Genomic DNA, 26,824 nt, shown 5'->3' with positions numbered 1-26,824 from the left:
GTTTATTGAGTTCTTAGCATTAGCAACATAGGATAACCTTTGGTATTTAGCGTTACGTTAGCATACCATTTGCACAGTTACCATAGTAACAAGATACAAGATCTATAGAGATGCTATAACCAACGCCGAGTAACGTCTGACAATTTGGACGGGCTCGGTTCTGTGCATCGTAATAGCATTAACATGGCTCAAGTGAAACGTTGATATGCGTTGCTGCTAAATAACGCAGAGGACGTCCTTGTTTCAGGTATGGATAATAAAATGACGGTCCGTGTTGCTTACTGTCGTTAGCATGACAGCTGTGTTTTTACAGTCACCTCGAGCTACATTAAGGTAATTAGATACTTAATGTTATGCTTAGTAGCATTAGTTGATTACTTGCACCGCATGTGCACTACAGCTAGGTTGTTTCACTGTATATTTCTGTATGAGGAAGAGTGTTTGTGGGACTTATTTAACGCTGTTGAAGAAACACCGCACTGTTTTATAGACTTATAGTTCTAATCCGCTTTGCACGTTTTATTTTTAGGGATGGGACAGCCGCCTGTGGTGATCCTCCGCAGCCTCATGAGTGGCAGGTAACGTTAGTGACGGTGCAAAAGCAATGTTGTGCCGCTGTGCACAATGAAGAAAATATTCAACTTCACCAAGAAAAAGAAACACCCATCCGGTACTCCTGACAATGGGAGTGTGCTTTCTGTTGGCTATGACCTGAAAGACAAGGACCTCGGGAAGGTTCACAAGGCTGCATCAGGGGGTGATCTAGCAAAGTTGAGGCAGCTCGCCAAAAAGAATGATATCAATCAACTTGACAAGGAAAACAGGTAAGTGGCTTTGAAGCACTTGTTGTCACATCTTTGAAGTTGTACAGTATGTCTTATTAACCCTGGTAATATAGTCCACATGCATTTCTTAATAATTGTTATTTTATTTGTATTAGATATACTTCTCTACTGTATATCTCTTTTAACACATTATGTTTAACCATATTTTTTCACTCTTTTTAAAATTGGTATGTATAAGAGTCCACTATTGACCCTTGGCCTATTTTAATACTGTATCCCGTTGTTTAACAAATGAGTTGATTCAAAACAAAAACTGTTCCCCAAAAATGAATGCAGCCAATCAGATGGATCAATTTCTTGTGCTCTTGAAATAACAAAGCTCTTTTTAAGAATAGTATTGCAATACTAGTAGAGCCATAGTTTTCATAATGTAGCAGCTTTAGGATATATCGTTGATAAAAGTATTGAAACCGTGTCTTTGTATATTAGAGATAGGTAAGACATGATGTTGTTCAGTACTTTTGACTGTAAACAGCAAACTGCCGTCTTTTTGAAGCAACAATTAAAATGTACATGGCACCCCATTGTTTCTTTTCTACTTATGTTTCAAAGTGGGATCTAGTTACCATTTACAATTGGTGTCTCAAAAGTGAGTTGCTACTTAAGGCACGTTACAGTATAGCTTGTGAAATATCATCATTGATATACAGTATGTCAGGCACCTCAATGAGTGCAGCTGTTCATCAAGGTGCTCTAAAGATAAGCTTACAATTATCCTTGTCAGCTAAGTAGAAGGATTTTTGTAAGAAAAAGATTGCACGCTAATGAGAAACACTGTCATTTACCATTTCAGAACTGCGCTTCATATTGCCTGTGCTAGTGGACATGCTGAAGTGGTGCAGTTTCTCGTTGAGAGCAAAGCCAAGCTTAACCTATGCGACAATCAAAATAGATCCGCCCTAATGAAGGTAATCCTGGATGATGAGACTCCACCAGAGAGTGGTTCTTCATTTATGTTGAATATATTGTGATGATCAAAGTTTGCTACTTCCCTCATACATTGTTTAAAGCCTGACCTCTGCAATCATATCAATCTCACCTCTATCAGGCAGTGCAGTGCCAGCATGATTCCTGTGTCAAAATACTGCTGGAGAATCATGCCGAGCCTAACCTGGTCGACATCAATGGCAATACAGCGCTACATTTATCGGCAAACATCCCATCCATGTCAACTACTATCGCTCTGCTGGAGCACGAGGCCAACATCAATGCACACAATAAGGTGATTCCGTCTTTCTGTCTACAACAGCTCACAACTTAGTAGTGATGCTAGTGGTTGGACAATATTTAGGCATACTCCTGTTATCTTGATTGAAGAAAAAATAATTACCAGCCCTTATCATGCCAAACCATTATTAACGTTTTAAGCCACACATATATGAGTTTCCTTCTATTCAAATTCAAAATGTTTGCTGGGAGATAGATGTCATTTTTGTATGCATTCAGTGGTATATCTGTAGGCGATAGTCAAATGCTAGAAAATAAAGAAGGATATTAAAACTAAATAAATGTGTCTGTCAGCTATCATATTTGAGTTTCAGTGTATGATGAGTTGTTGCTGTTCTGTTGATACATTCATGAAAAAAATATAGTTGTTGACTGTGATCTCATATTTAGGAGGGATTCACACCCTTGATTGTGGCAGTCCGTGAGGACCATATCGAGATGGCTGAATTTCTCCTCAAAGAGCGGGCTGATATAAATATCATGGACCAAAGCCAAAGGTCAGTACTGAACAATGAGACATTTCTTAAGCATGTCCAATAACCTTAAAGGTGGGGTAGGTAATTCACTTCAGATACACTTTTTGTTATATTCCATGGAATGCTCTTAACATCCCGATAGCAATGAATATATTAAATGCTTTGACAATAAATCCGTAAAAAAATTTCATCTGTGGAAGCCGTAGTGCTGTAAAAAGCACGACCAATCATCTGAGCCGGCCCGGCTAAAATATCTGGATGGCCTACCTGCCTGTCAGCCTTCCATCTATGCACAAACTTATCTCGTGCCCTCATTGGTCATGTGCGCGTTCGTGTGTGTTGGAGGAGGGGCTCTGTAAGGAAGTCTGAAGGAAGGGGCAGATTTTTTCCGGTTGTGTATTTTCAAATTCAAGCGCACTCGAGCTGGTTCAAGGTTCAAGGTTCTTTATTTGTCATACGTTTCTCCATTTCTACCTTTAATGTTGCATAATTCTTTGTTTACAAATGTTCATTTTGCTATCATTTTTTTAACCTGCAGGTCCGCTTTAATGTTAGCTGCAGGCAATGGACAAATCAGTATGTTGCGGATGCTTCTGAGGTTTGACGCCGATATCACAATAAAGGATACCAAAGGATGGTCAGCCGATGATTACGCTGTGATGAATGGGCATCATCCGTAAGCTCTGATTATTTTCTTTGCACATATTTCCCTAGAGTGGTATTTATTTTGCAGTTCATGGATTTGTGGAGTCTCTGTGGAGTGCAAAACTGGAACAAACTACCAAATCTCTCAAATGGATAATTGTGTTTGTTTATTCATTAGGAAACAATTTAGTTTTACAGTTTAAAACTTTTACTTTTTAAGGCTTCGGACATTTTACATCATTGTCTTGACTCTCTTGTAGATGTTCCCTCCTGATCATTGAGCACAGTACCCAGAAGAATGAAGGGCCCTCTATATCAAATCAAGGGCTGAGCAAGAAGAAGACCGTGTTGGGTAGTCCTTCCCAAAACATTGAAGCGGGCTTCTCTTTGGGAGGACCAGCCATTGATAAAGATGGTAGGGAGATGCATTTTTATCACATAATAATCAATAAGAGTGGTGTGAGGATATTATGGTTGTTTGTAATTATTATTGACTTTGATTATTTGATTTACTCCTCATGCATTACCTCTTGACTGGATCTAGAGCACCGAGCAAATGAAGCAGGGGGAGGTATAACTTTGCTTAGACGAGCTTTTATAGTTCAACCAGTCAAATGCTGTCAGTCTGGTGACAGTACTGATCAATAAGTCCCTAAAGATGGATGTTTATGCTTCTTAATTTGTAGCGCCTCGTGCACCAAACTGTTTCTGCTTTTAAAGAATGACATGCTCTCCTTGTCTCTATTTGACTGACAGATAATATATAAAAAAATGACATGCCTTCCTAAAATGTATCCACCTGATGCTGAACCTAAGCTGCTCGGTTTTCTTGCAGATTTTGAAGACAATTCTCAGTCGGAGTCTTTAAGTCGGTAAGCACAGTTCTCTTTTTGTGGATTATAACCTAGAATTACCATCGCCGTCCTGGCTCAAACCATTCTTCTTACCTTTTCAGGGTTTCAAAGAGTGCTGCAGATGAATGGGCTTCATCAGATGATGACGATGAATCCGTTTTAATTGAAAAGGTTGGTTGCTGTTCCTTTTCTTCTTGTAGACTGAGTTTTTCCTGAATTTTGTTCTATCCTTCAATTGTTATGCTGTCTTTCAGAAACCATCGAAGGTAAACCTGAGGAAAATGATTGCATCTAAAAGAGGAAAAGGTAATACGAATATTTTACCCTTATCAGAGCCGCTTTCACACCAAGTACTTTGCCGTACTTAGTTCCCAGCAGGGGCGGACTGGGGGGAAAAAGTGGCCCGGGGATTAATTGACAAACAGGCCCACTTAATGCGCGGCATGTATCGGCTGGCTGGCGACGAAAGTATGTTATTTAACAAAAAACCCTATGCATTTTATGTTATTTTGGACCATTATTCATATAGTAATCACATTACCTGAGCCCCTGAGTTGCCTGGAGAAAAATAGTTGCAGCATATATTTAGTGATTTTAATGTTAACAGATCATTGATGCAATAACATTTGGACCCAATTTGCCTGACTTGACACATAAAACATGCGCGTAAGAAGCATCCTCAATGTGGGTGAGACAATTTAGCAGGGGCTGTGGGCAGGTGGTGGACCTAACCTCCTCTAGGGGGGTCCGGGGGCAAGCTCCCCGGGAAGATTTTTTTTTTTAAATGTTGAAGTTAAATGCATCAATCTGGTGCACTTTGAGAGCAAAATTAGGGACTAAATCTATGGATACATCTCTCAACACCCATATAAACAGATTTACTTTTTCTTTCAACATTTATTTGAACAGCAAGTGGAGGCAAAAGTGACTGCACCCAAAACAATAAACCTGCTAGCTAACTAGCCTAAACTCAGTAACAGAATGTGGGCAACCCGTTCTTCTCCACAGCCGCGCGACCTCTGAGTCAGACGTCCCTTCCCCCTTTTCTATCCAACGGGTACAGCCACTCCTCCTGAACCCCGTTTCCCTGCCAACCCCCCATGCAAGCCCCTCCCTCTGAACCCAGGGCTCGCTACAATACTGTATACAGTACACAAACTATACAAAAACGCCTTTACGCTTTTGGAGCTTGTTTATCCATCTGTAATCAACTGCCAGCTAGGTCTCTCAGTCACTCACTCCTGATCGTTCGCTGCTACGGGCCTGATGTGTGAAAGTGAAACTATCTGATAGATAGAACATAGGTAGCCTATCAAAACGGCCCACCCCTTTGAAACTCAAATTACTGAAAAAGTAAAAGTAGTTCATATTATGTTTGCAAGTAGTCTAAGAAGTATTAAGTACAAACATGGCAGACTCATAAACTACTTATGGAAGAAATGTTTTTTATCCAACATCAAAGTTAGACGAAAATGCTCCTTCTTGTTCTCTGGAGGGAATTTTGCCATTCTCAAAAAGTACACAGTAAAAGTAGTTCATAGTATTTGTGCAACAAGTTTATGAAGCAANTATAAAACAGAACTGTAAACAGATTTCCTTTTCTTTCAACATTTATTTGAACAGCAAGTGGAGGCAAAAGTGACAGCACCCAAAACAATAAACCTGCTAGCTAACTAGCCTAAACTCAGTAACAGAATGTGGGCAACACGTTCTTCTCCACAGCCGCGCGACCTCTGAGTCAGACGTCACTTCCCCCTTTTCTATCCTACGGGTACAGCCACTCTCCCTGAAACCCGTTTCCCTGCCTACAGTCTTGCTCATTGATTTCATGGTTTTTGGAAAACAATAGAGCTCCAAAGCATCAGAATTTCATACACACACATATAACTTGTTAGATTCAATCATTGTGAGTTTGAGTGAAAACAAAGACTTGGCACCAAGCAGAACAATTTGTTTTATCATGTCTTAAAGCTGCTATGGTGTGTGTTGCACATCAGACAACAAAAGATATCCCAAGTTTCCATTTTCTTTACTTTCACTTAGAAAAAAAGACAGAAGAAGAAAGTATCAGTGGCTTCAGGACATCCATACAAAACGTCAACAATGGGATCAGGTCGGTCATCACTTGTACGACTGTGAGAATCACTTGATCACGGCTACATCAACATGCTAATAATGCTAAAATCGAAGCAAACGGATAAAATGTTAAAAGTCAAAGTAGTGAGTGTAGATGCTGCATTATAATTGAAAACACTGACAAGCCAAGGAATTCCCAGTTTAAGTGTTAGCTGCTTCCTGAAAGACATCCATCCAATATTTCACAATATCAACGCATAATTGCTTATCTAACTGACCGTTGTATTTGGGTTTTTGAAGATAAAAAATGCACATTATGCTTAATAATTTGAATCAGAAACTGTATTTACCGCCAGTCACATGACAGCAAATGGTTTTGTATCTTAATTACATAATAAAAGTTATCTGTGACTCCAAAAGCCTGATTATAACCAGACGAACAACTTCTCCTCAACATGTTATTGTAATCTTATGGTGTCCATGTGCTAATTTATATCCTGTGTTAAATCTCAGGACCTTCACATATGTGGAAGGCCAGAATAGAGTGCAATATATACATTTATATATGTATAATGCTCAGTGTGGAGAGCAGCTAACCACAGGGAAGCATGGGGGAGAGACTGAAGGGAGGAGGGAGGAGGAGGAGATGGGAAAAAGGAGGAAAGGGGGAGGGGAAGGGGAAGGAATCTGGGAATCTTTTAAGCTCTGTTTTAATCTGGGTCGCCGCCGGAATAGGAGAGGGAATATGGAATATGTAGAAAGGGAAATATAGGGAGAGAGGGACCGGGCATTACATGCTACAATACACACAGAGAGGTCACCATAACGCCTGGGGGAGAGAGAGAGAGAGAGAGAGAGAGAGAGAGAGAGAGAGAGAGAGAGAGAGACTGACAAACTGTCAGGTGTGGAGGGATGATGAAGTGACAGGGGGAAGAGAGAGAGAGTGTGTGTGTGTGTGTGTGTGTGTGTGTGTGTGTGTGCGTGCGTGCGTGTGTGCGCGTGTGTGTGGCCTAGCATTACTATACTTGTGGGGACCTAAATCTGTTTACACAGTCACGTGTGGGGATTCGCCTCCCTTATGGGGACAAAATGGAGGTCCCCATGAGGGGAATCATTAATTTTAGGGTGAAGACTTGGTTAGGTTTAGGNTGAACCCAGGGCTAGCTACAATACTGGTATACAGTACACTAAACTATACAAAAACGGCCTTTACGCTTTTGGAGCTGTTTATCCATCTGTAATCAACTGCCAGGCTAGGTCTCGTCAGTCACTGCACTCCGGATCGTTCGCTGCTACGGGGCCTGGATGTGTGAAGAGTGAAACTAGTCTGGAGTAGATAGGACATAGGTAAGCCTATAAAACGGCCCCACCCCTTTCTGAAACTCAAATTTACTGGAAAAAGTACACAGTAAAAGTAGTTGCATATTATGTTTGCAAGTAGTCTAAGGAAGGTATTTAAGTACCAAACATGGCCAGACTCAATAAACTTACTTATGGAAGAAATGCTCTTTTATCCAACATCGAAAAGTTAGACGAAAATGCTCGCTTCTGTGTTCTCTGGAGGAATTTTGCCCATTCTCAAAAAGTACAGCAGTAAAAGTAGTTCATAGTATTTGTGCAACAAGTTTATGAAGCAATAAGTCCTAACATTATTCTCATAAATTACCCTGTTCCTCAATCGCAAATAATAGAAATGAACCAGCTTCCCAGGGTTGTTTTATTGCATTACCGTAAACCTGTAACTAATCGCGCACTCGAAATACAGGGGCGGCTGGTTTGACCACGCAAAAGTGAAAGACGGCTGGCTTGACCGCAGTTACAAATGTGGGCCAGCACCGGCCCACCTGGAAAACTCCCAGTATTCCCAATGGCCAGTCCGCCTCTGGTTCCCAGCACTTAGTTCCCCCATGGAACCAAAGAGCAGATCGCGTTCACACCGGAATAAGTCCCTGAGGGAAGATTAGGCAAATGAAGCCGCTGACGTCACTTCTTCTTCTTCTGCTTTGGGTCTACTGGCAGGCCGCAAACAACTTCACAGCGTATACTGCCACCCGAAGTCCCCGGCCGGAAGTCCCCGGAGTTCAGTAGTAAATTGCCAGAAAGCCGACACCTCCTCATCTCCTCCGCTCCCATGTTTTCTTTTGTGTTGCCATAAGTTATTCTCTTTCCGTTGGTGCGTGGGGCTAATGCTAATAATGCTAATGCCAGCAAATACAATGCTTCACAAAACTTTTCCGAGTTTTACGGGGCGTGGTTTGGAATTCGCCCAGCCAATCAGAAATCTGAACTTTTTTCTCCCCAGGAAAGTAACACCTCTCTAGCAGGGACTAAAAAGGGGGGGAAAGTTCTCATGAACTAAGTTCTATTTTTGGTGTTAACGCAAAATTCCAGGAACTATCGGAACTAAACGGGAAACTGGGAAAAGTACTCCGGTGTGAAAGCGCCTCTTATCAGTGTTCCTCCATAGTTTGTGATTTTTTGGTAGTAATCTTTCATCCCTGACTGCCTGCCTTGTAGCTTCTGCGATACCTGACAAATCCCTGAGCGCTACAGAATCTGAACCAGAGAGTCAGAATAGAGTGCAGAGAATCCCATCCCTCCTTAAGGCGTTACCGTCCAGCAAAGCTCCCCAGCGCCCAGTAGATCCTTCTCCCATGTCCTTCCTGTCCAAAGCACCCCAGATGTCTTCTACCCCTCTTCAAAGCTACAAAAAGGTAAAATATGTGGTGTTGAAGCGGTGCTGATTGCATTTTTAATATCTGTCCTTCTATTTTTTTTCCCCCCCTAAACACTCATTACAGCAGACGACCAGGAGCAAAGCAAACAATCAGAGCAGCCTTCCACTAGTAACACAAGGTCAGACTCTCAGGTGGGAGAGGGAGAGGGAGAGGAGGAGGAGGAGGAAGAAGAAGAAGAAGAAGAAGAGGAGGAGGAGGAGGAAGAAGAGGAAGAGGAGGAGGAGGAAGAAGAGGAGGAGGAGGAGGAAGAGGAGGAGGAAGATGAAGAGGAAGAGGATGAAGATGATGATGATGAGGAAAGTGAAGAGGAGGATGAAGAAAATGAGGAGGAGGAAGAGGATGATGGCAAATTTGTGGCTTCTGTTGAGGCCAACAAGACTGAATTTGAAGACAAACCCTCTGTTACTGCTGCTCTCAAGATTATTGACGCTGAAAACATACCTGGTGCTGACACCCCTTATAGCAGGGAAACTAGTCCCGGGATTGTAGGAGACTCAGAGAAAGATGCCACTGTCCACCCATCTGGAACAATTAGTTACGCACTGCCAGCAACAGACTGTATCGTGTCGGCCATTAGAGTAGAATCTAAGTTTTCTGATGAAGATGACAGCCTTGGTTCAAAAGGAGGCCCCCTCCCTTCCAGACTTCACACAGAAACTTCACCAGCTGTGGTAAAGGAGGAAGAAGGAGAAATGGAAAAGGATGATAATTCCTGGAGCAATGGTAAAGGTGAAAATACACACGGTTCCTCTGATGGTGCATCAAAAAAAGAATTGTTCAAAGAGAGTAAACGCAGATCTTCATGGGGCTCCTCGTTAGACGACAGTGACAATGACCTACCCAAAGAATATGAGGTAAACAATGAGACCCTTGATCAGAAAAGTGATGTTCCAGATGTACAACCAGAAGCAGAAACACTACCTTCAAAATGCCCATTAGCTCAACCAAATGTAGATCAACCAGATACCTCGTGGGATTCCTCATCACCACGGGTACCAAGTCCAAAACGTGTCTCGCATCAGCCCTTGATAGAGGAACTTGTGTCTGCTTTGGGGTCACGTTCAAAAAGCACCCTTCAGTCCAAAAACAGACTAGCGAAAGCAACAGTAGATGAATCCGAGTGGGATTCCTCTACTGAAAATAACCATGAAGATGATGCGCATTCACCAGATTTTAAAACAAATATCGTATCTGCAAACCAGACTGGTGAGCAGCAGTGTTCTGATGACTTTGCGGAAGAACAAGATAAAGAAAGTGTTGAGAAAGTTTTAAATTACCCTTCTACTGCAGGGTCACCAGTACCTGAGGGTGAAAAGGCAACCACAATCCATACACTAGATAACGATGAGGTTGAAACATCACAAAAGGAAGACAGGTTAAAGTCGGAGAAGGAAGAAGGCGATGACAGTAGTTGGGATGATGAGGATGAAAGTAATGAGTCAGAAAAGCTGACGTCAATGGGGACAAAGGATAATGATGTTGAAGCCTGCGTTAACGTCTTAGAGACAAATCATTCCACCCCAAACAAGTCAAGGCCCACGAGCGCAATAGACAACAAGTTAGAGGGAGATGAAGATAATGAAAAGGATCAAGAATCTATTATTGATGGAAAGGATCAGACTGTAGAGGATAACGGGCTGGAGGAGGAAGACAAGCTGGTTGATGTCGACAAAGATAATGAGGGAAGTGAGGACTCTGACAGCCAGGACCAGAGACTGCTGTACGATTTCGCCAGCGCAACGGTGAAAGTGTCTGACGATGATGACGAGGCTAGATTAACTTCATATGTTCCGCTAGAAAATAGTGGTGCCATTGTTTCCCAGACCAGAGTGTCATCGGACGACCTCAATGAAGAACCGACAAGGACAAATATGTGTTCGAGCCCACCCACTGTTGGTCAACACCGTGACTCAGACGGGAACGCATCGCCTGACGATGAAGCGTTACCTCAGACGGACATTGATGATGTTGATGTGGTCTCGCCTGATGAGGCAGAGAGCTTAGGCATGAACAGTCAAGAAGTCAGAAACATTGACGAGCCGGTCATTCAGGTAAAACAGGAACACTACAGGTAGTTCTTAGTTGTAGCGTAACAGTTTCTGAAATGAAGTGTGGTCTCTTAAAACCAGCATTTGACAAGCTATTTGTATATCCTTTTCCCAGTGTTTTTTATACCATTGGAGTTGCCTTGTGAAATATGCTATAGATGAGAGTAACAGCTACGTCACTTCTGGGCAAACTATTACATTACATCATTTGAAATAGACGATCGGGCTCGATATATGGTTAAATTCAAATCAGTAGGCGAGTCTGTAATTTGCCAGCTGTTACTCTCATGAGCGGAAAATAATAGTTTTATCATGCCAAAAAGCTGCTGTGTCGTTTATTGCACCTCAAACATTAAAACAAATCCAGAGTTCAGTGTTTCTGTACTTCCTCTAAGAACAAAGGACAGTAAAAGAAGAACTCTTTGGCTTCAGGCTTCATTGCCATTCAAATTACAGCGTTGGTTTCCCCCAAAAGTGGGCGGGCCGTAAAGCGACGTAGATGTTACTCTCATCTGTGGACATCGATCGCCTACTGCTTTATTTAACCATATATTGAGCCCGATCGTCGATTTCAAATGATTCAATGTAATTATTTGCCTGTCTGGCCATCGTAATCGGGCTCTTTGACGATCCAAAAATCCACGGTTTTCTTACATTTCTGATCGGATTGGCAAAAACTTCATAATTTGTATTGACCGCCATTCAAATGACAGCTTTGTTTTCCCCCAAAAGTGGGCGGAGCCGTCATTTTTGCCCGGAAGTGACGCATGTGTTACTCTCATGTATAAGAGAATAAGCTTTTGAAGTTTATGCTTATGTCAAATCTATTTGTAATTTCTTTTTTTTTATTAGAAAGAAGATTCGACTGGGGATGAGGATGATGATGACCAGGATGATGAGGAGGAAGAGGATGAGGAGGAGGATGAGGAAGAAGATGTCTCAGATGATAATGAACAACTTGAAGCAAGTGCAGAGTCCCTTGAGGCCTCAGCTGTTCCTGAAACAGAAGTCTCTAAAGATAAGAAAAGGGGTAAGGAGCTATTTATTTATTATCGATGCACTATGTACAATGCACGGCCAACTGTACTTCTAACACTACAACTTCAACATCTGGCACCTACAGGTAGTCATTTCCTCAGTAAACAATAACAGCTTTGCCCCTTTATATGGTTTGCTTTAATGACAGTCAGATACACTTTTGATTTCCTTCAACTGTAGACATTCTTACTGAAAAATTATATAATTATATGATTTGACCAAATCAACTGCAGTAACTATGTTATTGTAAAAGTGGTTATTCATTAAAAAAAGTAAGTGCTGCTGCCTTGTGTATTTTCTCTATATCTCCTACCATTACTTTTCAGTTTCAGCATTGTAATAAATCTACACCTGTTGAAACAGATTTCCTGTCCGAGCTGGGTCTAGAGCAGGGAGAGGAAGAGCAGGACTCTTGGGACTCTGAGGTACAGTCAAGACACATTATGTAATATCTATGAGGATCAGATGTTAGCCAATCAAATTCTCACAGATTGCCTTTTCTCTTTCAGTCCCACTCTGAAAACCCCAAAATTCCAAAGCAAGAGAAACAAAGCTCGCTTATCAAAGTTAAAGAAGACACTGTTGAAGAAGAGAGAAAAGAAGGTCAGTTTATATTTGTACTTTTTTGAAGAATCTAATCGTTCAAGGCGCCATTTCACGCTTCAGAAACAATATGACCTTTTGATATCACATTTATAAAAAACTGCTTTAGTGTATAAATGTATTAATATGTGTCTGTGATACTTTCTGTGGTCTAAAAAAGCTGTAGAATGTGCAATGCAATATAATTTCCATGAATCAAAACAGCCTTTCCAACAATATGTTACATTTCTTTTGTAGACTTGTTTTATATTCCCTCGTTTTTAAGAGAGGAAGGAGGGAATAGGACCCTAGAGCCTCGGAGGAGTGTAGGCAGGCCGAGAGGCAGCCAGGGAGAGGGTATGAATGCTTTGACTCATAGGTCTGAGGAACAGCATGGTAACCATCACCTCCTGATCACCATAAGAGAATGCATGCAGTATACAGTACGCCACTCCACCATGCCTGCTACCCTCAAACCCTATTATCCCACATTTTGGTCATATTTATTTTCTTAACTAGCATTGTCTCAGCAGGTTTTGGCACAAATTATAGAAATAACTAAGTGCAGAATGCTTGGCAAATGCTGAAATTGTGTCCCAGTGTATACCAGGAATCTAATTGCCCAACGGATGCCTAACCATTGTCTCTTCACGCTAATTAACCATGAGCTTGTTTGCATGGGAATGCGTTTTGATGTTCTGGCAAACTCAGCCAGCTTCACCAGAATGGTTTTCACATAAAAAGTGTATTGTTTTTCACACATTTCACACGTCATGTCTCTTTCAGTTGGAAACGACCATACTGGTGATAATAGACAAGATGTTGAGAAAGATGGTGGGATACAGAAAGAGGTAGGTCCAGCAACTAAATGTCCTAGAAAATCAAGTAAGTTGTGAAAACTGTTGGAAACGTCTTCTTTGTTTTTCTTTCTTTCTTCCAGACTGAGAAGTCAAAGTGGGAACCTCTTCGTGTTTTGAGCAAACTTGAAGCCGATCACGAACAGCAGACAGGTGGATAGAATAACCTGAAGCATTGTGGTTCCTTTTGGTCTGTTGTTTTTAACATGGTAGTTTGTTTCTCTTTGACAGACTTAATGGAAGAGCTCGGTCTTGGTGATGTTGATGATCTTGAAGGTAATCAATAATAACGAATTCTCCACCTTTTGTAATATTTTTTAAATATGGTGATCACAAGGCAGTTGATCATCTAATGCCTTTGTCTGCCTCTAAACATAATGCACATACTGTACATAGTCCTTTTTGCAGAGAAACCCTTTTTAGATAAAGAACAGACCGGGGACCCCTTTATGTACCTCTTTTGGAAGAAATTGACGTAGCCACTTTTTTAAACTATAGCCTTGTTATGGTTAAGAACAACCTTAAAAATATATATTAGAAATATAGATGTAACATTTGCTCCATCTTAACACAGAATACCCATGAATATTTAAATGAATGAATCTGATTTTTTTTGCAACAAACCCTTCTTTCAGAATCACTGATTATCAGGTCGTTTGCTGGTAGATGATATATGTCTGAGTAGCACCCGAAAGCGTCACTTTCAAATATTAAAGGGGGGGTAGGTAATTCACTTCAGAAACACTTTTTGTTATATTCCATGGAATGCTCTTAACATCCCGATATCAATGAATACATTAAATGGCCTACCTGCCTGTCAGCCTTCTATCTCGTGCACAAACTTATCTCGTGCCCTCATTGGTCATGTGTGCCTTCGTGTGTGTTGGAGGAGGGGCTCTGTAAGGACGTCTGAAGGAAGAGGCAGATTTTTTCCGGTTGTGTATTTTCAAATTCTAGCGCACTCGAGCTGGTTTCTCCATTCTTACCTACCCTACCTTTAAGGAGATACATTATTTGTAATCATAAAAAATGGTCTATCTGCATGCAACCCTGGCTTAACCACCCTTTCTATTTTTCTGTCATCACCGCACTTGTTGAAGCTAAAAAAAGAGGTCAGTAAACGTGAACTAGCTTGTAAGAAAGGTGAACTTTGGACCCTGGTAGCTGTAGTTACCTCAGTCTGATGTGAGTGCAATAGCATCCCAGCCAATCCCAGATGTTTTTCATTGAGTGGTTGAGTGTTGGGTGTTGTTGTTATCCCAGTGTAAACATACCTTCATCAGCATCAATGTCATTTGTTGTTTATTTACCTACAACTTCTTGTATTTATGACACAGATGCGTCAGACTGGGACTCCGCCAGTACGGCCAGTAAGAGAACCCTGCCCGGCCGCAGAATGCCCTCCCCTGGACTGGAGGAGTCCCCGGAATGCTCTTATCCACCTAAAGAGCAGGAAGAAAACTTTGCTACAGCTGCACCTCCAACAACTCCAAGAAGCATCAACCCCAACAAAACAACACCCAGCACACCCCCTCAACCCGTGCCCCAACCCCAGCCTCGAGCAAAGAAGATGGTGCCTGCAAAACCAGAGAGTGAAGAAGGTAAGGCCTATTAAGCTCTTCTGTGATATCATTTCTAAACACTTTTAAACCATTGAGACAAAGGATATTATCACAGCATTTTCCTCTCTCTGCTCTAATTCAGAATCAGATTGGGAACAAGACAATGTGGCGTCCACTAGCAATACAGCCAAAGTTGACAATCAGCTGCAAAACCTAGCTGAGCTTCAGATAGTGGTTACACCAGGTAAGGCTGTCTGCTTTTCTTTAGGTTGACTACAGATATGTGTGCTCACGCCCTGTGTTCGTGATAAAGACTCTCTGTCTCCTTAGGTTCCCCTGAGCTCTCACCGATGGCAAGAGACCCCAAAACTAAGGAAGAGTCTGACCAGGAGCAACCAAAGGTGAGAAACACCCACAAACTACCATTTCTACCAATATGTTGATATCTTATTCCTGACTTTAGTTTGTCCCAGCATCACCATTCATGCTTTCCAAGGAAATGAAACATTTGATCTGTGTCAGTTCAAACTATTGTGAAATTGCAGAAGCTCTAGGCTAGTTCTGCTCGATTATGGCAAAAATCATAATCTCGATTATTTGGGTCAATAATGGATATCACGATTATTAAAAACAATTATCCATTTACTTTGAAAACATCCATTTACAAAAAAAAAGATGTTGAACTGTATGTTTTTAACAGTTGATTACCCTGAACTTTAAGTATAATTCAACTGAAAAACCAATAAAAATCGTTGCAAGCCAAAATCGTAATTGCGATTAAAATACGATGAATTAAGCAGCCCTACTCTAGGCAAGATCAAAGATTGTTTTAGAAGTTTTGCTCAGTAAATAACAAAGTTAGTCCATCTCCAATTTTATCCAAATAATTGGTAAAATATTTAAATTCACATTTGCAATTTTGGGATAGGGCTACAAATACTATTAGCATGTACTGTGCCAGAAATCAAATGTTCTGTTTTAAACAATATGTGCCAAACAAGTAAGAACAAATCACAAATTACCTTATCGCAAATATAATCTTTGAGCAATATCTGTATGTTTAAATTCTGCCATATTTGTTTGAATATTGTGTCTTTTCATTTAAAGTCCAAATGTGGTTTTTGTATGTTTTGTCTTGTCTGTGTTTTGTCTTCCTTGTCCACCATGCCATCAAAGGAGGTAGATGGTGCAGTAGATATATGCGAGCTAGATCTAAATAACTCAAATCCATCTGGCCATGCGGGCTCTGACGGTGGAGAAAAGGATCATATCTTTAAAGATCAACCCAGTTATGAAGAAAGGGGTGAAGCTAGTGATGGCGTCCCATGGGAGAATCGCTACGAGAAGCTGTGGGTGGAGGTGGAAAAACGGGAGGTGAAATCCACCTTCAAGAACGTTGCTGGGGAATTAAAAGAGAAGTTTGGAGAACTGCTTAGATCAAGACAGACTGCAGAAGAAGTCGTAGAAGAAGAACAGGCCGCGGCGGAATCTACTTCAGAGTCGAGCGATGAAGACGAAGATGGGGAAGTGATTGTGCGGCCGACGGCCAGAGCAAGGAGTACCGTCCTTCTCACCATACCCGAGCAGAGGGAGTCTGGACAGGAAGACTCTCTGGCGGATTCAACTGACAACTCGTTATGCGATGACCCGATGCAGGTTTCAGCGCCCCCCCCACGTAGTGAGACCAACATGCGCCGAGAGTCAGATGTACTCACTGATGAGGTACGCAGATCTCCGTCACCTCCACTCACCACAGCACAAAGAAACAGCTGCGTAGATCACGTTGCCACGGCTCTGAGTGATGATCATACCATGCACATGTCCGATGTTGACCGGAGCACATTCTTAAAGGATGAGGCCAAACTGAGGCCATCCCACAAACCACATCTGGACCTGATCTGGAAGGACAGCAGTTCTAATTTAGCTGATCAAAACAACGCCAGTTCAGAAGAGGACCCTGAGGAATTCGCCAAGTTTCGTCCCCCCTCAATGAGCAGACGTTCAGCATCACTCCCAGGTGTTTCTGATGAAGAGCTCGAGGAGGACATGGGAAGATTTAAACTTGAGGTAGGGGTGCTGAAGGTTGTCTTCCAGGATTTGGAGAAAGAAAGGGCCCAACTCCAGAAAGAGGTAGAGGATGGCCGCTCCTCCTGTAGTCTTGATCGCCTCTTTCTCTCCATTACATCCATGTTCTTCATTTCATTTCTTTTAGTCAGCGGTTTTAAATGGCCCAAACTAGCCATGCATCCTATTTTCATTTTTCAACTTCTTGATAGCCATTTTCTTTAGGTTTGAATTTAAGTTGAAGTGTCCATCTTGCATGTTTCTCTATTTATTTATTTTGTGTCTTTTTGTGTCCTTTTAACTCACATGTCAAATTGAATTGCTGTTGGTTGAAAGTCACATGCACTGCACTCCAGAAAACATGTTGGTTGTTTGGCATTCTTAATACTTCTGCAACACTAAACAAAGTTTATGGTGCGTTCACACCGGACGCGATGCAAATAATCGCCCGAGTTTCACCGTGGCTGTCAGTTGTGTTTACTCGCGTCATTCAAACAAGATGTGCTGGCGAGGAGGCGGGGCTTATCTTTATGTAGATACTATGGTAGAGAATCAAGCCAATCGCGCCGCGTCAATCTATCCACTTTACATATAATCTCGAACCACGAACAAATCGCATCGCCTCCGGTGTGAACGTACCATTATGTGTTCTTTAGTACTGATTTGTCCTTAGTTCTGCATGAAACTTGCATGTGTCTTTAAGTTGACTATGTTTGTTTTAATTAACTAAGTGATGTTGTGTGATGATTGAATGAATAATGGCCTTCTTTTCCACAAAAATAAGTGCTTTCTTGGCAGTTTGCTGGATCTTTTTTTTTTTTCTTCTTCGTGATATGCTTAAGTTATACTGATATGCAGGGAAGGAATATATTTATATTTCAGCCATCCTTTTGTAGAGTGTTTTGATACCTCCATGGAAATACAGCATAGAAAGAAATACACTTTATTTGTCATTGTAATTATTGGATAGAATATCTGAATAGTGTGTGAGACGGACGTGTTTAAGAGAAAGTAATACTGTATTGTCGAGCTCATTTGCAATAAGTAAAGAACCTTTGACTTCAGCTTTTTCTCAGTTTAGGTATGCCAAAGCAAGAATTACAATGCATGGAAAAATGCATTCCTGTAATTTAACTTAAAATAGCATGTCAAATAGAGTAACCACACCAAGGTGTTAGGTCTCCAATGGGAGGGGTGACACTAAATTATGTATGACAAAGTGTACAAGTCCCTGCTCCAAAATGCATCTTAAAAAGCCTGGCCCCAACCTGTTCCAGTTGGGAATAATCCCTCAAGTCCTGTTATTTAATATTTCACTTTTTGTCTTTTCAGGTTGCCAAAGACACCAGAACGACTGCAATGGTGGTGGAAACATCCAGTACCTCTTGGGAGTCTGGTGGAACGGCATTGGAAGAAGTGGGCACTGAGGAACCTGAGACCAGGTTAGGAGGCATGTCAATTCCAGCGGGAGCAATTCATCAGGAGAAACCGCCTGCAGCCATCAAGAGGTATGCATTCATTTCTCTTGTACATTGTTTCCCACTGACATTCATCACAAGCACATGTTAACCCTTACAATTTCAGAGTCGCATGCTCCAAAATTTAGTCTGATATTACCTAAAAGCTAGGATGTTACTTGTGTGTGTTTGTGTCTGTAGTTGTCCTGTAAATCATTTCATAAGTCTTATAAGTTTGATAAATGTTTTTTACTGAAACTACATTTATTTTTCAATGACGCATTCAGCAGAGAGCTGAACTTTATTTTATTGATTCAATTTGATGAGGTTTTCTTCAGCAAAACCTCCACAAGGGCCCTGACGTGGAGAGGTCACAACTTATCTTTTTTGTTTAACAGTTTTCATTGAGATTTCAAAATCAGAGAAAATATACATTCAATAGCATTGCATACCTCCATCCCACCCATCCCCTTGATTCCAGATCTGAGAGGTCACAGCTTATTGACTATCAGGTTTATTGCTCTCCATAGCACCAACGGGGAACCAGTGCAATTGCGTCTCCCACTCCAGCAGACCTACAATAGCAGCAAACAGGAGGGACCAGCTGTAGAGGAGACCCTACAGCTGGAGCTGGTCCGAGGGGCCCCGCGCAGCAGAGCCCCTCAGACCAACGCTCATGTCAATGGAGATCCTCTCTCTGTGTTTGACGATAGCACATTAAGTGAAGTGTCGGACGATGAAGGAAGGTATATATGCAGTATCAATTTCACCTCTCTGTCACTAACTCATAAGGTGTGTTCTGACTGAAGGCAAAGTGAATTATACAGGAAGCACGACTGTGTGGAAAGTCAATGGAAAGAAGTGATCGGATGTGAACAGTTACAGATTCGCACTAGGGAGAGAAAATGAAGGTCTCTAAAGGCCTTTCTGTAACCTGTAGTAGTTCACTTAAAGCAGGGGTCGGCAACCCCTCGCACGCGTGCCACCATTGGCACGCGGCAACGTAACCAGTGGCACACTAGGAATAAGTGTGCAAAATATTTAAATTGTATTTTCGGATCCTGAACGAGACCGCCGCCAGAGCGCGTCTCCCCGTTACCTGCAGAAGGAAGCCATGCACGCAACGCAGCCCCGCTCTCTTTAACTCCAGTCGACTGCTGCTGCTTTCCTCCGTGGGGAAACGATCAGGGGTGTAGTAGTGCTGCCGGAGCGCGCCCGCACTTCAGACATTGCAGTAGGCTACCCATAAGGAGCTGCACAAATGCCGCAGTTTTTGCGTCTTTAGTTGAAAGCCCAGTGGCGATCTGCTCATCTCTCATCGAAAATAATATGCTACACAGGGGCGGACTGGCCATCTGGGTGTTCTGGAGAATCACGGACGGTCGTTATTATTATTATGCCCTTTAACCCAATTATTTAAATGTGTTTTAAACCGCATCATGTAAGTTGCGCTGACAGGTGAAAGAGGTCCACACACTGCTTCCCCCCCCCCGTTGACAGTTCACGAGCGTCGGCACACTGATCACAATTTTTTGTTTAAATGGCACTTCATATCAAAAAGGTTGCCGACCCCTGACTTAAAGGGACAGTTGGACGTTTTAAAAGGGGGTTGTGTATAAGGACCAAATTCAGTGTATTACCTCCAGTATATTACCTTCAATACCTTCAGTAACAGATACAACTGAATAGGGAACATTAGAGAAACCACTGGAGTTGTTGGTAAGTTTAGATGTTGGTTCATTGGTCGTTTTTAACATTTGCTTTGCATTCAGTCTAAACAAACTTTCACGATACTGGTGGTGGGTGATCAGTAGGAATACATTTTCCTTCCTACAGTACATAGGTGCATGACTAACCAATGATTTCCATAAAAATGAATAGTATACTGCATTATACCATTACACGTTCAACAAGTCTGCAATGCAGCTATCATAGCAAATCAGTTTTTCAAATAACCCCTGTTTTAATTCTCTGGGCTCAGGTTTCCAGCTAGTGGACAGCAGAGAAACGAGGTAAAATACACATTTGCTTATTAACTTGTGGCTGGAAGTTTGAGAAAGTGAATCCTATTCCCAACCGAGCTGTTTCCATATCCAGAATCCTGAAGAAGTGGAGATGGCAGAAGACTTTGATGAACTCACTCAGTCGTCGGACACAGCCACGGACGACTCTCCTACTTCAGGCTATCGCCACGCGTCCCTCCTCATTCAGAAGCTGGACTCAGCCACTTTGGGTACTGATTCAAATGCCAACACACATATAATTAGCTAAATACATGTAGGCAATCCACCTTTGAAAGAGACTTGCAATATTATATCCCTAGACTCAAGAAGCATGGTGAAGCTGCAGAACATTTTCCACGAGTATGAGCGCTCCATCCAAAAGGCAAGGAGTCGCCATGGGTACCTGTCAGACAAGGTGAGCCAGCTGGAAATGGAGAGGGCGGAGTTGAACAGCTCTCTGGAGGAAGTTAAAGATGTGAAATCGGCCTTGGAGCGCAACCAGCTGGAGCTGCAGTCTGAAGTCCCAAACCTCAAGTGAGAGCAACTTCCTTTCCTAGAACGACAGCTTCCTGTAGCCGTTCCTTTACATGCTCTTGCTCTCTCTTGTCATATTTGTGATGGCCTAATTTATGGATCTTTTTTAAATTGATTTAAAAACGATATTTCGTCTGAAACTTGCTATAGATTTCAGCTGAAACAGGAGCAGGAACATCGCCGCAACGCCACCATGATGTACAACACGACCAGAGACCAGCTTAGAAGGATGGAGGAGCAGCACCAGGTGGAGGTGCAGGACAAGCAGAAGGTGGAGCTCACCCTCAGGAACCTGGAGCTGGAGATGAGAACACTGGTCAACAGCATGAAGCAGGTACAGCATCTTAAACTCCATTTGTTTTCTGTCAGTGCGGGACCATTTTTCTTTTTATTGTATTGATGTTGGCTAATGTCATGTTAACAATATCACATTATGTTTTAAAATATCTTTAACTAAGCTTTAATGTTTAGATCATTTCACATGTTTTGTATGATGCTTAATACTCATTATTAGGCATTAGTTAAAGCTTATGATGATGTAATGAGATCAGCTTTGTTTGGTGTAAAACAGATTGATGCATTAGTTCACATGTGTCAAACTCAAGGCCCGGGGGCCAAATCAGGCCCTTGGTGGATTTAATTTCGGCCCGCAGGATAATTTCTAATTACTATTAGATCTGGCCCGCCGGTATATTGCACGCACACCTTCACTCAATCCTGAGGGTCTCCTCAGCTCAGAGCCTGACCCCAAACATTGATGAACTTGCACCCAAGATGAGATGAGATGACAAGTATCTGAACTAGCATCTGAGTTTACATGGATGTTTCCTTCTGCACTTTGTTTCTCACGACAACAGGGCATGTTTGGTTTTTTCTTTGAGGGAAATCGTTTTTTTGAAGCTGTTGTTGGCCTGTGGAAAAATGTAATCATAAGAAATGACTCTGGAAAAACTGCAGATAGAGCCATAAGAAATGAATGCAACTGATTATTTAATGTTTAATGTTGTTTTTATTGGCAATAATTTAAGCTTTGTTAGTCCCAGGTTTAATATGTGCAATAAGTTCATTTCAATAAGTTTTGCAATAAACATTGAACCAGTCCGGCCCTCGACTAGTACCCATTTTTTAATGTTGACCCACTGTGTATTTGAGTTTGACACCCCTGCATTAGTTGGTTATATGTTATTTACTCCCAGCTTGAAGAGGACCACAGTGAGACCCAGAGACTGCTCGCTCAGGAGCGCAGCGCTCGGACGCTGCAGGAGAATCTGCTCAGCAGCCATCTCCGTAAGCAGCAGGAGATAGAGCACGAGAACAAAAGAAACATCGGCAAAAGCAATGAGGTAATCTTCACACAGTGATATCCATCATTTTAGTTTGTTTATATGGTTTAGAATCGATGGTATTTTAACATGTATAACCATGGGATGTTGTGTTTCTTTATATGTAGCTGGAAAGGAATATAAAAAAGGTTTTGAGGCAGAGTCTTAACGCAACATGTGAAATTATTAGACTTTCAAATTCCAATATTTTCCTATACATTTTATTTTGAATTTTTATCGTAATTTGGGAATTTAATGGTAAAGTTTACAGTTTTTTCCTTTGTGACTTTATTTTATTTGTTTGTATTTCAAGTTGTTATTTTTCTATAGATGTGAATACTTTTCTCATACATTTTCTATCTTAAATGTTATTTATTTTTTGGGGGAAATGTTAGTTATTTTCTTATCAAACATTGTTTGGAAAATGTCTGGACTCAAAACACAACTCCACACACACAAATTCGTGTGTGTGTGTTCGTGTGTGTGTGTGTTGTGTGTGTGTGTGTGTTGGTTGTGTGTGTGTGTGTGTGTGTGTGTGTGTGCCTGTGTGTGTTGTGTGTGTGTGTGTGTGTGTGTGTGTGTGTGTGTGTGTGTGTGCTGTGTGTGTGTGTGCTGTGTGTGTGTGTTGGGTGCTGTGTGGTGTGTGTGTGTGTGCTGTGTGTGTGTGTGGTGTGTGTGTGTGTGTGTGTGTGTGTGTGGGGTGGCTGTGGTGTGTGTGTGGTGTGTGTGTGTGTGTTGTGTGCTGTGTGTTTTAACGCCAACATGTTTTTTCCTGTCCTGTAGGCTTATGCTCTCAGCTCACTGAGGCCAGTGACAGGGGAGAGCGAGCCTGCCCTCCAGCCCAAACTACCATCCTCCAGGAGCAGGTCTGAGCTCCTCAGCGGCAGACCTGCGAGCGTTCACGGCCAAACAGCAGTCTCAAAGAGAGCTTCACTTTTGCGAGGAGAATGAACACCTTCAAAGAGCAGCTGGGAATATGCCTCGTCGGAGATTCTTAAAACTCAACAGTGATAGCCCTGACCCAAACTGTGCTTCAACTGCCAATAACCAGTCCTGACCGCCCTTGAAGTCTGAGTTTTGCTATCGGACGTCAAAAACCGCCTCTGGAAAAACGCAGCGGACAGACTCGCGAAACGCTGCGACGCAGAGTCGATTCCACTCGCTGCTTCCGCCTGGGCTGGAGCGTAAAGGCAAGGCCGATGAGCTTTGCCTGTCAGCTCACACAGAGACAGAGAGAGCTCTGCTCCGGGAGATGGAGAGAGGAACACCAGCGCCTTAAGCGACAGAACTCACAGGTTGTGATGGTAGAAACTGAATGGATAGCTCCAAGACAAGGTTGGCTTTATTTCTAGACTAATTTCATGCCTTGGAGACATTGACATTTTTATCAAACAGGAAACTGCAGCTTGAAAAAAGCCAGTTAGTAATCAAAAGCTCCTTATTTTTTAATTACACCTGCCTTATTTCCTTTATCTAGGATTTGTTTTTAAGAAAGATTCAAGCTAAAAGCGGCTCACTTTAGGGACAGGGGTTCAAACACTCAACTCATCGGGAGGGCCACATCAGCATTAAGCGTCTGCACTCAAGGGCCGCGTTGTAACTCATAGATATAAATACATAATAAATATTATAATATGTATAAAAATAATGTATTATTTTACATTAGTTGCCCTCTGCATTGGATTATTATTCGGGATAGCGGGAATAACTCATAATTAAACTACGCTCTGAAAGCCAGAAGTCTGGGGCAAGTAATTGCAACTCTCTTCAGTGCCGCATGTCACAATGATTTAAAAAGAAAAGCCACATTCTAAGAAAAAGTCACATTTTTGAAGGGAAAAAAAATGGTCGAAATCTGAGAAAAAGGCCATATTTGAGATGCATGTGGGACATGTAGTTGATGGGCCAACGCTGCTTCTGTAAATCTGCGCATGCTAACCGTGATAATAAACATATTATGATTCTTTGCAAGCCTAACTCTTGTGGGCACCCGCATGAAAAGTAAGTCAAGCCGGCCCGGTTTGGTCCCCGGGCCTTTGGTTTGCACACCCTGCCTTTAGGAGTTGCCCCATCACCACTGGACTGCATACAAAACTCATAATCATTATAAAAACATATAATCATAGTCAACCACTTTAGTTGGATTCTGGTTGCCACTGTTGGCTGAAATATTTCCTTCAACAAACAGTATCACTCTTAGATGGGTAATGCTTGACGAGTTGCTCAAGTCTGCGGCCCGAACTGATATTGCCTGTGTTTATGTATTTGTTAGGACTTTTGTTATTGCATGTTGTTGTCCTTGCCGTATTCCTATTGACTCAATGGGCAGATGCTCTTTTAACTTACTAGCCTTTCACATCAAACAGGTGAACGTAGCCAATCAACGTATCAGCAGCAGGCCTTTCCAGAAGCCTGTCCGAAGGCCAGAGACTCGCGCAAGAACAGCCTGCGAGAATGAAGGTATCACCGAGCCACACTTGCAGCGACGGAGAAAAGGGGGCCTCCTGCCCCCTGAGACGTTCCTGCAGCGGGAGAAGGGACCAGGAGGCTGCATCCGGGTGAAGGATCTAGAAGCCGCCCTGCAGGTGAAAGGAGGAGCAGGTGAACCGCGCCGGAGCACGGCAAGAGGCCGACAGGAGCGGCCATAGCCCAAACCCAGAGGAGAGCCCATGTACTACGGCAGCAGCTAGAGGAGTCCCCAAAACAAAGGCGTTGCAAAGGAGCGCGCGGTGACAGACGCCACCAAGATCGCTTCAGTGACTCCATGTCCCAGCTGCGCTCGACAGCAGAGGAGAGGGTAAGGTAAACTAGTGGAGGAGAAAGCAAGGAGCTCGCCAGTAAGGCTGCTGAATCCGAGAACCACTCTACAAGAAGTGAGGAACTGAGGAGCGAAAGAGAGTTTAAGATCCGGACCTCTTCCCACTCAAGGTTCATAGGAAAGCCTTTTCCCCGAATGCCGGTCCTTTATCTTCTATATTCTGCTTTTCTTTGGGATTCTCGTCTGAGCGCAGACTCCTTAAGGCATTCTGCACCCCCCCCCCCCGCCCCCTCCCCCCCCCTAGCAGAGCTGGCTGACTCACTCAAGAAGCTGTCAATGAGTGAGTCTACTCTGGAGAGTCAACACACGCTATCGCAATGACCTTGGAGGAGGAGAAGGCTCGGACTCTTTAAATGACTTGGAAAGGCTCAGGAGGAAAGGTACAGCAGGGAACAGTGGCACCTTGGGGTTCATATCATCACCATGTCTCTGTTGTTTGGTCATGATTATGAAGCTGATTGGATGGCTCCACTGTAACCATTGAGGTAAACTGACATTTAGGGTCCACAGTTAACATTTCTGCTTTGTCTCTGTCTTGTAGCTGGAGGAAAGCGAAGGGACCAGGTATGGTTCAGGCTGAGAGACGCATTAACAGTCTAAGAGCAGTCTGGGATTGAGAGGAAAAGGAGCTCTCAGCCGCTGTTCAGAAACACAGGAGGCGCTGTTAGCCTCGGCAGCTTTCTGATACCACCATCAACAGCTGGAGGAACTATGCAAAGGTATGTACACACACACACGCACGCACACACACACACACAGACACACGGCACACACACACGCACGACGCTCACTCACTCACTCACTCACTCACTCACTCACTCACACACACAACACACACACACACACACACACACACACACAACCACTCTCTCTCTCTCTCTCTCCACACGCACACGCACACGCACACGCACTCACTCGCTCACTCACTCACACACACACACACACTCTCTCTCTCTCTCTCTCTCTCTCTCACACACAAACACACACACACACACACACACACACCACACCCACACACACAGGAGTGAAAGATAAGAGTTGATTTGAAAACAACTCAGAAATACTTTATTATATTTATAACTGTGTTAAAAAGTATTCTCTGGAAATGTTTCGTGTACACGTAGTATATGAATACATGTGATGCAGAGTTCCAATGTTACGTCTCCTATTAGTGGAGATAGAGATACGCTGTCCGGCTGGAAGCTGCTGCAAAGCAACAGGCAACAGAATTGAATGCTCTTCAGAAAGTGGTGGCTCAGGATGTCGCCATGGTGATGATGCTTTCACCCACACACCATTTTTATACAGGATCTCACGGCGCTCATATATCTCTTTTTGTGTTATCTTTTAAATACGAAACCAACATCTCTAGTTTTGTGTGAGTTCTGTAGAGAAATGTCTCTGATCATTCCAAAAAGCTGGCGTTACTATTATGATAGTTCATTAAGGTATTCGATCAGTTTTTTCCAGCAAATTCCGTATGCTGCTCGCCTGGATGGAATGGGGTGGTTTAGTTGTGATGGTGAGGTAGCGGTGCGTGTGTTGGACGTTTGGGGGTTCTCTGTCTTTGTGTTTATTACTTAGTACTATAACACGGAGAATGCAAAGTTGATTCTATGTTGTAGCCAAAGATCATTCACTCTGGTCTTCGTGGGCGTTGCGCTATGACCACAGATCC

General features: G+C 42.6%; 1 protein-coding gene across 1 annotated transcript; it reads left to right on the top strand.

Moving 5' to 3' along the window:
* LOC104945190 (uncharacterized) lies at positions 1-24,976 on the top strand. The gene is made up of 32 exons (XM_010770821.1): positions 1-247; positions 530-824; positions 1,639-1,753; positions 1,894-2,067; positions 2,463-2,569; positions 3,087-3,224; positions 3,454-3,608; positions 3,738-3,764; positions 4,029-4,065; positions 4,149-4,218; positions 4,302-4,353; positions 8,641-8,837; positions 11,762-11,939; positions 12,311-12,372; positions 12,457-12,550; positions 12,788-12,886; positions 13,316-13,380; positions 13,470-13,539; positions 13,618-13,662; positions 14,724-14,987; positions 15,091-15,192; positions 15,279-15,349; positions 16,125-17,078; positions 18,345-18,520; positions 19,000-19,215; positions 20,451-20,481; positions 20,567-20,702; positions 20,793-21,006; positions 21,157-21,340; positions 22,203-22,349; positions 23,112-23,194; positions 24,658-24,976. Exons 2-32 carry the CDS (start codon positions 625-627, stop codon positions 24,974-24,976), a joined length of 4,782 nt encoding a protein of 1,593 aa, XP_010769123.1. The 5' UTR covers positions 1-247; positions 530-624.
* Positions 24,977-26,824: the final 1,848 nt, after the last annotated feature.

The sequence above is a fragment of the Notothenia coriiceps genome, unplaced genomic scaffold (assembly GCF_000735185.1).
Source record: "Notothenia coriiceps isolate Sejong01 unplaced genomic scaffold, NC01 NC01_scaffold00009245, whole genome shotgun sequence".
Lineage (NCBI taxonomy): Eukaryota > Metazoa > Chordata > Actinopteri > Perciformes > Nototheniidae > Notothenia > Notothenia coriiceps.
This window is presented reverse-complemented; position numbering and strand designations above follow the sequence as displayed.

Bases quoted from the DNA above. Each gene is read 5' to 3' on its own strand.
- LOC104945190 (XM_010770821.1), top strand. From the start codon at position 625: ATGAAGAAAATATTCAACTTCACCAAGAAAAAGAAACACCCATCCGGT. The intron at 13,381-13,469 runs GTAGGTCCAGCA...TCTTTCTTCCAG, and splicing joins ATGGTGGGATACAGAAAGAG to ACTGAGAAGTCAAAGTGGGA. The intron at 14,988-15,090 runs GTAAGGCCTATT...GCTCTAATTCAG, and splicing joins AAAACCAGAGAGTGAAGAAG to AATCAGATTGGGAACAAGAC.